The sequence below is a fragment of the Brienomyrus brachyistius genome, chromosome 1 (genome assembly GCF_023856365.1).
Source record: "Brienomyrus brachyistius isolate T26 chromosome 1, BBRACH_0.4, whole genome shotgun sequence".
Classification (NCBI taxonomy): Eukaryota; Metazoa; Chordata; class Actinopteri; order Osteoglossiformes; family Mormyridae; genus Brienomyrus; species Brienomyrus brachyistius.
Genome location: NC_064533.1, coordinates 19,723,528 through 19,736,072, shown reverse-complemented (window position 1 = coordinate 19,736,072; position 12,545 = coordinate 19,723,528). Strand labels below are relative to the sequence as shown.

The following is a 12,545-nucleotide window of genomic DNA, read 5'->3' as shown; positions in this document are numbered from 1 at the left end:
CCTCGGCTCTGGATTAAAGAGGTCCCCTCCTGAAGGCCAGATGGCTGCCTACAAAATTGGATAAACTAGTCAATTTGGAGCATAGGAGACCCCACACCAAAGTGGTGAATGTATAAAGAAATGAAAATATGGAGACATGTCGGGAAAGCCTCGCAAGCAGATGGAAGAGGGACGAAAATCTGGGAGATGAGGAATTATGAAGGATGACGTGTGGCATCAATTCAGCTATGTGATGTATGACTTCCTGGCTGCATTACAGGAAACTAATTGCACAGCCGGGCTCCTTCTCATCAGTCTCTTTCCCACCCCCTCCCCCCCTCCCCAAACCCCAAGTTGAACAGCAACCCGCTGTCAGGAGCTCATCCCTTAGATGGCTACACGTCAGCATTCAGTGCTGCTTTCATGACCCCACAATAACTCCCCCATGTGCTGATCCACAGCTGGGAGGAGAAAATGTCAGTTCTACCTATCAGCAAGGCGGCTACACTTCAAGTGGATCGCGGCGAAAAATAAAAACGGTGCATTGGAGGAGGAGGGAATCTCACCAGCTGCTGGCCCTTGGGTCCCCAGCCTGCGTACTGCAGCTGGGCGTTGCGCACCTCTGGGGGGTTAAGGTTCCACGTCTCGCTGAAAACAACAAGTCACATGCAGAGTTAGCGAATAATGGAAACCAGTCATTCTAGGACTAGAGATTTAAAAGCCCTCTGGGGGGAGGGGAGGGGGTATCCCGGCCAATTGCCCACGAGCTGGTTAACCCCCCTCCCCAGTGTGTCAAACCATTTGCGGGAATGCCAGCCGAACACAAACACTGTGACGGGTTGTCACACACTTATCCTCCACCAGGTGGCAGCATGGGCAAATAATAATTTACCAAAGGCCCTGTTTATACAGTTAATGCACATTGATGATTATCACCACATCATAATGAGCCGGTTAATTAAATAACAGGTGTTAAAGCATTTAAGACAAAAACAACTGCTTGATGGTGCTTAAAAACCTACATATTGATAAAAATAAAACAGCATTCTGAACGTAGAAATGTATAGGAGGACAGGCACAGTACGTACGGGGTTATCAAGCTGCATATGATGTAGAAAGCTGTAAAAGAGTGCTGATACACCTAAAAGAGGGATAAAATAGGAGTCAAACTGAGTCACATGACCCCACCACATCCATTCATGTGGACAGATCAAACCGACCATTATCGTAGGCGCAGTGACATGATATTATGATCAATAAGGCCGGGAGAGTGCAACAGTATATCTTTGATAATAAAACATCCATATACACCTATTATATATTAGTATATACACAAAATTTAGTACATATGTTGATATTTAAGGTAAATATACGCATATTCTACATGTACAAGGACATGCAGTACAGTAATCTACTGAATAATGTTTAAACTCCCATAACGAAAGGAACAAGACAATGAATTTTCTCCCATTCAGCTCCCTGCTCACACCACAGTGCATCCTGGGAGGCTGCCAGACCAAAGTGCAGCCCACTTGGGCGGAATGGGGGCGGACCTCCCTGGCGTGTGAATTAGTTATCCCCTAAAAATCCCTTTTCTCCAGTTTATGAGGCATCCTTCCCTCGGGACACTTGTCGACGCTGGGTCGCCCTGACCTCCAGGAGAGGATGGGGGCCGTCTTCTCTCTCATGGGACGGGGCATGACTGCCTCATTGGCGTATTTAAAGAAATGTATCACAATGTAATATGTGCCCCCCCCCCGGGACCCCTTGAGATCTGGGACGTGCCAGAGTCTCCCGCTGCATTAGCGTGTCTGTTCCTACCCCCACACTGATCATCAAGACAACAGAGAGATGGAGGAACGAAGGGATGGAGAGAGAGGGGCTCCGATTTGGGGGAACGAGAGAGAGAGACTGGCACCTGGGATTCGAGTGACTGATGCTCACCACGGTAACAGATCATTCGTTTTGTTTGAAGTTTGCCGAGAAGGCCGCCCTCGTCCGCTGACAGAATCAGGTCCCCAGCCGCTCTCGCTCTGCCCCTATGCCGCCCTGTCCCGTCTCAGCGGGGTTTTAAAACAAAAAGCCTCCTGAAACTCGGGAAACAGGCAGACAGATGAGTGACTCACCGGTGCAGCGTTGTAGGCCAGAAGCACGTAATTCATGTCTGGGGAGACTTGGTACTTGCTGGCTTTGTACATTTCCTGGGGAGGAGAGCAGAGACAGGACCTTTTGGCCACGCTTGAGGTTTTCATTAATGCAATTCTTAAGCAGCTGCATATGACTGATGGCTCCGTAAAAAACGCAAACACAGAGTCATTAATCTTGCCTCTCAACTCTGACACTGAGCAAACATAACGTGCCCCACTGATACCCAGGCAATTCCTGTCCTGGTGCTTCACTTCACAGAACAATCACTGGGTAACGAGATGAAATGTTAACAAGCCACTTGTAAGCGCTGATAGATTTCACTAGAGTTGGTGGAAAGGGAGTTTAACCCACCACCCACTGGCTGCTTTGGTTTAAACAGGGTAGTGACTAGTTTGGTACAGTATTGACCATGGGTTAAAGCAGTCTACTTTCTCTAATCACTACAATAAAATGCTAGATAACCCCCAGCCCATGGAGCTGGGGGTTAAGGGCCTTGCCCAAGGGCCCACAGACATGTGACTCCTCTGCCAAAGCCAGGCTCAAGAGTTTGAAAGCAGGATAACTTACAAATTTCTTGTTCTCCACCAAAACAGTCTTCTCTTTGGTCTCAACGTTGAGCCGGACCACGTCCCCATCCCGTGTGCGGTACAACAGCTCATTTCCTGTAAGGCATAAAAACAAGAGAAGGGGGCTCAACACACGCACGCACACACACACACACACACACACACACACACACACACGCACAGAGGTTGGTGCTGATCGATCCAGCCAACAGGTCAGAGCATTCAGGGTCACACGACTAACACCTCACACCACAGGCTTATCAACCCACTATTACCACTTTCCAAGGAGCCAGCCGACTTTTTAATCTCCAAAAAGAGGTGATAATGAGTTTCTGTTTCATTCTGATGGTGCCCAAAGGATTTTTTTCTTGCCTCTTTTCAGTTCGAAGAAAAACGAGGAACCCAGCTGGGAACATGAGACTGCTTTTGCAGTCTATAAGGTTTTCGAGATATTTATCCATGCTAAGAGTTCTGGGTGGCCATGGTTAGCAGGGTACTGTCTCACAATGAACTAGAAAGTTAACCCAGCAGGTGGTCAGCTTATGACAGCCACCCCAAGTTACTTAATGGCACAAAACGCCAAACACATAGACACAGACACATGGCCCCTACAGGAATCTCTGTTGTGCCTGACATTCGCCCTGGGCGCCCGCCTTTGTGACAATGACTGCAAAGACACCGCTGCCCCACACTGTGTCTTTGACTGAAAACTGACCAGTTTCCTTTTGGGAACCTGTGCCCACACCCACCCCCACTCCACCCCACCCCAAGCATCAGGAACACCAAAATACAACTACCAGGATAAAGAATGACTTTTTCCATTTTTTATACCCCATAACAGCATTAAAAGTTTTACAAGAGGGTTACAAATTACACAGAAGCCGTGTTAATCTGTGTGAATCCCATAGAAAAATCTTAGATTTAAAGACTGACCCCAGCAGGACCGCTCCCCATTAGTACATGTCCAGCACATCCTACTAAAATAGGAATAATTACAGGGAATCCAAATGAGAGCCGGTGAAACAGCGCCCATTTAGAGCAGGCCTGTGGCAGAGGGGTATGTCTGTGAGACCCTGTCGTCAAGGTAATGGCGCCACAGGGCGGGCGCGGGGCAGGGCGGGCGCGGGGCAGGGTGGCGTCCCCAGCTGTGCAGTTTCATATCTGCTTGCTGGACATCACCTTCGGTGTCGAGAAAGGATCTATTTCCATTATGGATCATTTCGTCCGTGGGTTACGTCAGGAGGGACTCCCCTGCACCATGATTCCGGTTGGACCGCTTCTCTGCTACACCCTCCGTCTCAGCCTTCACCAGTATAAAAGTCAAGGCCACACCCTCGCTATCTGGCTCCAGATCCCCTGTCTGTCTCTTCCTCAGCCTCCTCTCTTCCCTCTATCGCCCTCTACAGTGTGTGCCAGGTCCCCTCCCACTGGTTTCAGCACACTCGTTATAGTGTTCCCACTGGCAATCACCCTCAGGCAACCTGCTGGCAAGACCTGGTCACATGACACCTGACTTTCTGACTGGTCCTACTTTACACTGTCTCCTCATCGATGTCAGTCAATCTTATTTCCAGGAGAGAGCAGACCTACAGGCTTCACCCATTCCCCACAACGGTTTTACCCTCTTCCTCCCTCTGATGTCTTGGCTAAGGTTTCATTTCCCCCATGTGCCTGCAAACTCTGGCCTCTGGATCCATGGGAATGGGCCCCATCAATTATCCTGCCCGAAGCCATGAGAAATTCACAGTGAGAATTAAGGCTTCATTTCATTTTAATGAAAGAGACAGGCATGACTGAAAGTTAAAAAATATAGAAAATGCTTAAAGCGTCAGTGTGCCTTCCTTCATGCCACGTTACATTAGCCCTGCAAGATCCCGACAAAACTCTCCCTGGCTAAGGAAGAACTACCACATTTAACCTATAAATCTTTGGCAGTGGCTCCCTTAGACCAGGTAACTGTCCTATGAAAACCGCTAAACCCATTATCACTTGGTGCCCCATCAGCTCCTCTTCCAGACCCCCGCTTCCAGTCTGCTCTGATTCGTGGCTTGAGCTCACTTTTCTTGCATCGCATCCACCTTCCAGTTGCTGACCAAGTACAGGGTGCCTGTTCCTGGCAGCAGAGGGCAGGAGAGACTCAGGATGGGACGTCATGCAGTGCAACAACTGCCTTGGATTATGGGAAGAGACCAGAGTATCCAGAGGAAACAGGGGCCGGTTTGAGGAGTGGGATTCAAACCCTCAACCCTGGACCTGTGAGGCAACAGCACCCCCCACACCTTTCAGCCAGGGCAAATTCATCTTCACAATCCTGGAACCCTGATGCCGGGAGCCCAACCAATTGACACTGCACACCTTCGTCTTGCAAAACGGTGCGTTGTCACGCATGTCAAAGCCAACCCAGCTATTTTCTCTCACAAACACGGCTCAGGGGGAGAGATATAGAAGCCATCAGCAACAAATAAAAACGCGTTTTCGCCCCCGCGTTGCCTCCTTAAATCTCAAGTGCCCGCTGGTGAAAAAGTACTATAAAAAGAAATGGATTAATAAAAATTTCAACAGGCCTTTAATTAAACCCACCGCACATTTGAGTAGTTTTATTATATCTGTCAAGCTCCAGCTAGTCAAAAAAAATGACTTTTGTTCATCCCAGAGCACGGGTGTAACTCATATTATTGTGTTTAAAGGTCTGATTCAATACAAACTATAAAACAGCTCAAGGTTTGAGTTTCCCTCACGTCTTGGTACACAATGCCGAGGGCGATTCAGACCCACCGGTGCTCAATCTTTTCCTAATGGCTTGGTGAGAAGGTCCTCCATCAGGTTCACAGTTGTCAGCGGTGGCAATCAAGAGCATCCCCAAATCAAATTTTTCACCAAATTGGAGCTCAGAATGGCTTTGCATATGACGCAAATGTTCATGAAAACAGGCGTGTTACTGCATAAATCATTTAACCATTGCCCCCCACGTCCCACAAATAAATGTTCCACACTCATGACTCTCATCAGGGATATGCACAAGTGAAAATAGGCTTACTGGACTATCAATGTGTGTTGTGGGGGGGGGCTGCTGGGTGGGGGTGGGGTTCTAATGAGAAAAGGACTCAGGCACCTGATTTAGGTGTCGTCAAACTCAAAATCCACCATTTGTGGCTTAGTGCCAAAACCAGACATGATTCAACGTCAACTTCAGATTGAAATGGTGACCACACTGAATAAACCATTAGATTATAAATTATGTATCATGAAAATGGCATGAAAACAGAGACATTTGATGTGTGAAGAAACACATAATGCACCATCGGCGGTTATGGCAACATGCGGTGTGTTGGTGCAATGGTTTGTGATGTGGGTGTGGACGCCAGTCCGACAGGAAGATTTAAAAAGCGAAGAACATACAGGACCACTGTGTACATCCTGGTGAGGGTGATGGCTGTCATATCCAAAATGAAACCAAGCCTAGAGGCAGAATGTGAGTCGTATCCCACATGGTGCGAATTTTCATATTCCGTGTCATATTTACTCTCAATGAAATACTCCTGCGGGCAGACAGGACTGCTGGACACTTGCAGGGCAGCATAGCACAACCATGACAATGATAATAGTATTAATCACTTTAGGTATTAACCTCAAGTCTTTAAACATCCAATTGGGGGTCTTTCCAAGATATAGGATCTCATCCTTTTCCAGATTATCTGTCCAGGCCAGCGGTACTCAAATAGCAAACTTTGTTTCTGCTCCCAGACTGAAAAACAGCGTAATCAGGATCATGCAATCCTGCCCCCCTCCCCCCAAGTTCAGCAACATTTACTAAGGGGAATCCCCCCAGGAAACTTTGGCTTTGTGTGGCTGGTGTAATTAGGGCCTGCACATCTACTCCAGGCTGTACCTTCCTGAACACCAGTTTGTAGGAGATTGAAAACTTATTTTAATGTAATCCTTGACTGTTTCAATCCTTGACTGATTATTGGTTTGTTTGACAGTGTCAATGGGTGTTGTTACTGCTGTAAATAGGCCAGCATTAGCTAAAAGGCTAGATTTCACTTGTAGTTCCTGCGTTCTTTTAAGAGAAGACCACATATAAAGGTGAAAACAGATAAAACTGTACAATACAGTAAAAGCAAAGAAACACATTTTGGCATTATACCAGTAATCTCATGTTTCTTGATTTCCTCTCTAAAATAATTTATGTATCAAAGGTTGTATAGAAAGCCTCAATCCACGGCACCAGCTGCGAAACAGGGACACTAACCGCAACACATGCTTGCAGGCCGGACTTTCCATGCCTCAACGACGTGCCCCGACCGCCAGTAAACCATCCATGGTTATTTATAGCATGTGACTCCATGGTCCTCTGCTTCAGAGTACCCCCACCCCCCCCAGCTCAGTGCCAGGGCTCAGTCTTTAATTGCCCCCATCGTTTATTTATGCTGCAGGCTTTCGCTGACAGCGGCATCAACTGAGGAGTCTGAAAACACGAAAAGTCACGTATCCACAGGCATTTGAAACAGATTATGGAACTAACATGTCATTGACATGAAAACAGTCAGGATCCATCATTATTTTAAACAGATCCCAGTGCTAATGTGTCATTAACATGAAAATAGTCACGATCCTTCATTAGTATTAAACATGATTAGAGTGCTGACATGTTATTGAACATGCAAACAGTCCCATGTTCATCATCATTTTAAACAGATCATGGTGCTAACATGTCAATACCGTGGAAACAGTGCCATATTCATCAGCTTTAAATGGATCACGTCGCTAACGTTATCGAACATGAAAATGTGCGCCTAGTCGCCATGAGTCAGTAAATTGCATCGTATGGCTATATGTAAATATGCGAATAGCTGCATCACTGCAGTCCTGAGAACTGCACTGTGTGCCTTCTGACAGGAAACAATCACGCCGTTTACTGAGCGTGAAATACCCAACCGCTGGAGCGGCGGTCGGGCTCATTACTGCGTTTCCCCGCGGCGGACAGCAGAATGTCAGAGAGATGAGCATCCTCCATGCAGAGACTGTGGCAGGACCAGAGGCAGCAGACATTAGCATGTAGGCATTGGTGCTTTAGCCCCACGCCCCTCTGTGGGGCCCTAGGAGTGCCCCCCACGGAAAACCTAGGCCACCAGTAACTCACTGTCCCAGCATGGCAACTTTTCCTCGCTGTTATCATCATCTTTCAATACTAATGAATATTCATGTTTGTGGCTGAGTCTGACATCTGACCACGCAGCCTGCATATTGAGCTTCCCCTAGCTTTAGTCACTTAAGCGGGGAAAGCTAACAACTAACTGGACACTGACTCAACAGCACTGGAGGCACCAAAGCAGAATCGATTAGAAAAGACAAAAGCATTCAGGGTGGCAATGCTCCCTGAGCCACTGACTGTCAATGGAGAAACACATTGAATTTGGTCTTTTATTTGCAAGCATTTCATATCTGTGATCATTCTGTCAAGGAGAAGCTTGCAGGCCCATACAGTGTGTGCCTTCGCCACTAGGGGGAGCCCTCTGGCTGGAAGCAGAGTTAACGTCCAGTTCCCGTCACAACCGCTCATCATGGCTAATAGGTTCTCAAGCTGCTAGTCATGTGTCTGTTAGTCTAATCGTGTTTTTGCTAATCGAGCATACATGTTCTGAATATGCCACGGACATTGTACCAAGTCACATGGAACGGATATTTTTCCAGGAATGTGATTCACACTAAAGTTCTGCGGTGAAAACACAATCCCAGCATTTCCCTGATGGTCTGGGTCACATTTCCATAAATCTGTCAGGCTGTTAGCTTTTTCCCTGCCGCGATCTCTTCGGCTGACAGAAGAGTGGACCCTATCAGGGAGGGGATTACATGGACCATTTCCCACAATGCATGTCCACATTTTTGAGTTGCAGGTCTAGCTGGGAAAGCTGGAGCCTGTTTCGCACATAGCAATTCACGTCTCGCTTGGACCACAAACATCCTGGACCCCCCCCCCCCCCCAAACACACACACACACAAACACACACACACACACATACACATACACATACCCCCCGGCCGTCAGATAACCGGCGGCAGGGATTGTAATTAACTGTTTGCGCCTGCTAACACTGCTGACCTTCACTTACCTGGGTGTGAAGCATAAGGAAAATTCAGGTAGATAATAATGACTTAGTTTCATTAGGCTGCCATGTTAAAGGAATCTGCCTCTCACACATGATATATCCCCCAGCCAATTATACATATTACATCAAACGCTGCACTTCATGCTGTGAAGGGGCTTTAACATTTTGGACGTATTAATCATTGACTAGTTTTATATACCAGTTGATAAGAGGCTAAGAGCAAACCCAGTCCGATAGCAACCAATCCCAAACTGATGACGGAATAAAAGGGCGATCCGATTGGTCAATGACATTTTGTCATTGGTATCAAACCCGTAGCCCACTATGAAAACAGCACAACCAAGCTAGCCAGACAATTTTGACTTCACCGCATTACCAGAATGTGGGGCCAAGCCCTGATTGGTTCATTTTAGACCACTGACATCATCAGCAGGTGACAGCCAGCTAAGCAACCCTGTCCTGCTCTGCCCTTGAAAGGGCCACCTTTACTTGAGGGCTCACTGACGCCCAGTAGTTAGTTGAAAAACCTGTTTGATATTTAATAATCACTATTATAAAAGCTGCTTCATATTCTGCTTTATTCTGCCTGTTTTGATCCAGCTGATGAGTGAACATATTATACAGATCTAATTTAAGTCTGTTTTCAAGGACCATGGCAATCTGCACCCCCAGGTATGCATTAAAAATTTATGGCACATTTATGTTTTAGCACCTCCAGGGATCTTGGCTGGCTTCCTGCCCACGGCTGTGTGTGCGTGCGTGTGCGTGTGTGGAGGTTGCACGGTTCCCGCAGTTTCTGCATGGGTTTCCTCCACGTGTTCCTGTGACAGACTGGCATCCCATCCAGCATGTCTCCCGCGTCGTGCCCTGTTTTTCCCGGGATGGGTTCCAGATGCACTGTGACCCTTTTTTGGATTAGTGCTTAGGGAAGATGGAGGGACTGTGTTTATCGTTCTCCTTTCTGCCTGCTACAGCACAGGGACACTTTCCAGAGTCAAATCAGAGAAACAAACTGCAGATGGAAGTATTGTAAAACACTCACATTCTGGAAAATCCTGTTTGCTGGCTTGTTGCTCAGTGATTTGAGGGAAAGCGCAGAGTCCAGCTAGAGGTACATATTTGGGGTTGACAACGTGACACCCGCTGCCGTCATCACCCTGTCCTTCAGATAAACTGGTGACACTTTTTATAAGCAGCCGTCGGAAGTGAGGGAATCAGAGATGAATGACACACGGACGTGAGCAGCTATAATCGTTTTCCTTCACCCTCTATCTCTCTCATTACATCCGAGATAAACTCATCCTGGCTTAAAGACGGACAGCCAAAATTTCAGGTGCACCGTTTGTTCCCTCGAGTGCTATTCAGCTATCTCTTGCTGGAGTTTTCTGCGACAGCCATGTGGACAATCAAGTTACGGGTTAAAAAAGCACGGCATATATTAACCATTAGACAGCGAGAGACCTCTTACGAGAACGCTGACACACATCATTAAAGACTCCCGCGACAATGCAAGGCAGGGACGCAGAGAAACGCGCAAGGAACGCCTCGCTGTGGATTCATCACAAGCTGCGAGACAACGAAAGGCAGAAACGGTGATAAATTGACGCTGATTGATAGGCAAGAAAGAGCGAGGTGGGGGGATTACATTGCTCTCAGATCTAAAAATACGTTTTCACCTGCGTTTGGCAAAATGGTGAGCACCAGCAATCCATACCTATAGGCTGCCAGCCAGATAAGAAAACCGATAATTTCGATCAGAAATCGTCATGTCAGCTTTGCTCTGAGTGTCCATCTACTGTGCTCTAGGTCTTTCCAGAACCTTCCATTTCGCGGATCCCCGGAAAATTCTGACTAGTGGCAAAGCTATGACGGCGTCATGCTACTCATGTACAACATCAATGACTCTGGAGTAATAAAAGAAAAAAGTAATAAATAGTCAAACAGCCTAATTCTGTTGCTGCTGCAGACGGGAGAAGCTCAGTATCAGCGACTCAGAAGGTGCATATTAAAGGGGGCGGGGCGAGGAAGCTGCTTACAGCAGCTATTTGAGCCAGTGAAACAGTTACGCCTGGTGAACTACGGCTCGATCACCCCAGATGATCTATTAGGAATTTTAAACACGACGCAAATGTCAAAGCAGAAATGAAGGGCTCGTAAAACCCTGAGTCAGTGTTTGTGCTGGCAATGGGAGCATTAGCCTGGTGATTTAGATACCAAAGTGGGGCTTTAACCGCAGGGTGTCCTCGCAGGTGTAGCTTCTTTCTCTCTCCACAGTTCCGTAATTACTTGTGTATGTGCCGTCGAGGGGAGGTGCTTCCGCACCCTCCAAACCCGAACAGCCTTCTGAGGAAGCAGCTGAAGCGAGTGCGAAAAGCGGCACAATGAAAAGGGACCATTTCCGCTTTCAACCCGACCGGGCCATGTGTCAGGCTGGGAGCTGTGATAAAGTGAGGGGGAGTGAGGAGCAGGTGGAGTGGGAGGGAGGAGGAGTAGGGGGAACAAGGAGGAGAAGGGGGGAATGGGGTGCAACAAGGAGAGAAGGAAGAGGGGGAGAGAGGATGAGGGGAAGTAAGGAGGAAGAAGAGGAATGAGGATGGAGGAGGGAAGTGAGGAGGAGGAGGGAGGAAGTGAGGAGTGAGGAGGACGAAGAGGAGGAATGAGGAGGGAAGTGAGGAGGAGGAGGAGGAGGGAGGAAGTGAGGAGGACGAAGACGAGGAATGAGGATGGAGGAAGGAAGTGAGGAGGAGGGAGGAAGTGAGGAGTGAGGAGGACGAAGAAGAGGAATGAGGATGAAAGTGAGGAGAAGGAGGGAGGAAGTGAGGAGTGAGGAGGACGAAGAGGAGGAAGGGAATTGAGGAGGAGAACAAGAATGAGGGGACTGAGGAGGAAAGGACAGTAAAGCTGAGCAATACTCTGGCCCAGGGTGCCAGTACTGGTCAGTCACTCCCCAGATGCACACACATGTATGTTTGCCATGCATCTAATCTGGAGATCTGAGAGCTATTTGAATCACCTGCCGGCCACACAGAGATCTGCTGTTTGCACGTACCCTCAGTTCAGCTTCAGCGCCAATGAGGGTTTCACTGGATCACACACAGTTCACCATGATCTTTCATTACGACCCAAACACTCATAATGACTCTTAATGTCCCATGTCTGCTCGTACCTCACACCTGCCCATGGTGTCTGAACCTCACTCACCGCTAATCCACTTGGCGTCGGGGTCATGGACGTTGAACTCCTTGCTGAAGATGTGCTCCACAGAAACCTTCTGCTTGAGAGCGAGGCTGTCATCCTCACCTGGGGGAACAAGGGAGTTTGCACAAGATAAATGTTTCAGAAGGGCAAAAAAACCCAGGGTGATATCCTGCTGGCATCTCACGGCCTCAGAAACACACAGAGAGTCCAGGAGGCAGGTGCCGTGAAATACCTCATAATACTATCAGCATAGGCGCGCTCCCTCACTGGCTTTCCGCTCCATTTCACCCGTGTGCAATTTCCTGGTACAAACTGCCCTTTGTTTACGCCGTAAGCATCATGTCTTCCTCCTGCAACACTGTTGTTCTGACCAAAAGATCAACTGCAGCGTGTTTCTAAACAGTGTAGTTTTTCGCAGTTATGCTAATCGCCATCTGACCTTACAACTCCGGAAAAAATTAAGAGACCGCTCCATATTTTTTTAAAAGTCTGCATTGTTTAATCCTGGTTTCACCCTCGGCCTACTGGCAGAAGGCTACACTGA

The 12,545-nt window shown here is 47.7% G+C and overlaps 1 protein-coding gene across 6 annotated transcripts in view; it reads right to left on the bottom strand.

The window, feature by feature from the left end:
* dpp6a (dipeptidyl-peptidase 6a) overlaps nt 1-12,545 on the bottom strand; it is a 142,699-nt gene that overhangs the window by 22,455 nt on the left and 107,699 nt on the right. For 5 of the 6 annotated variants that reach the window (XM_049005958.1, XM_049005960.1, XM_049005956.1 and 2 more), the window contains 5 exons: nt 12,005-12,103; nt 2,695-2,789; nt 2,106-2,180; nt 1,068-1,120; nt 546-627 (listed from right to left, as the gene is read on the bottom strand). In XM_049005958.1, coding sequence (XP_048861915.1) covers nt 546-627; nt 1,068-1,120; nt 2,106-2,180; nt 2,695-2,789; nt 12,005-12,103 — 404 coding nt within the window. Of the gene's footprint in view, nt 1-545; nt 628-1,067; nt 1,121-1,897; nt 2,077-2,105; nt 2,181-2,694; nt 2,790-12,004; nt 12,104-12,545 lie in introns of those variants that run through there. The other variant, XM_049005961.1, reaches the window with a different exon arrangement.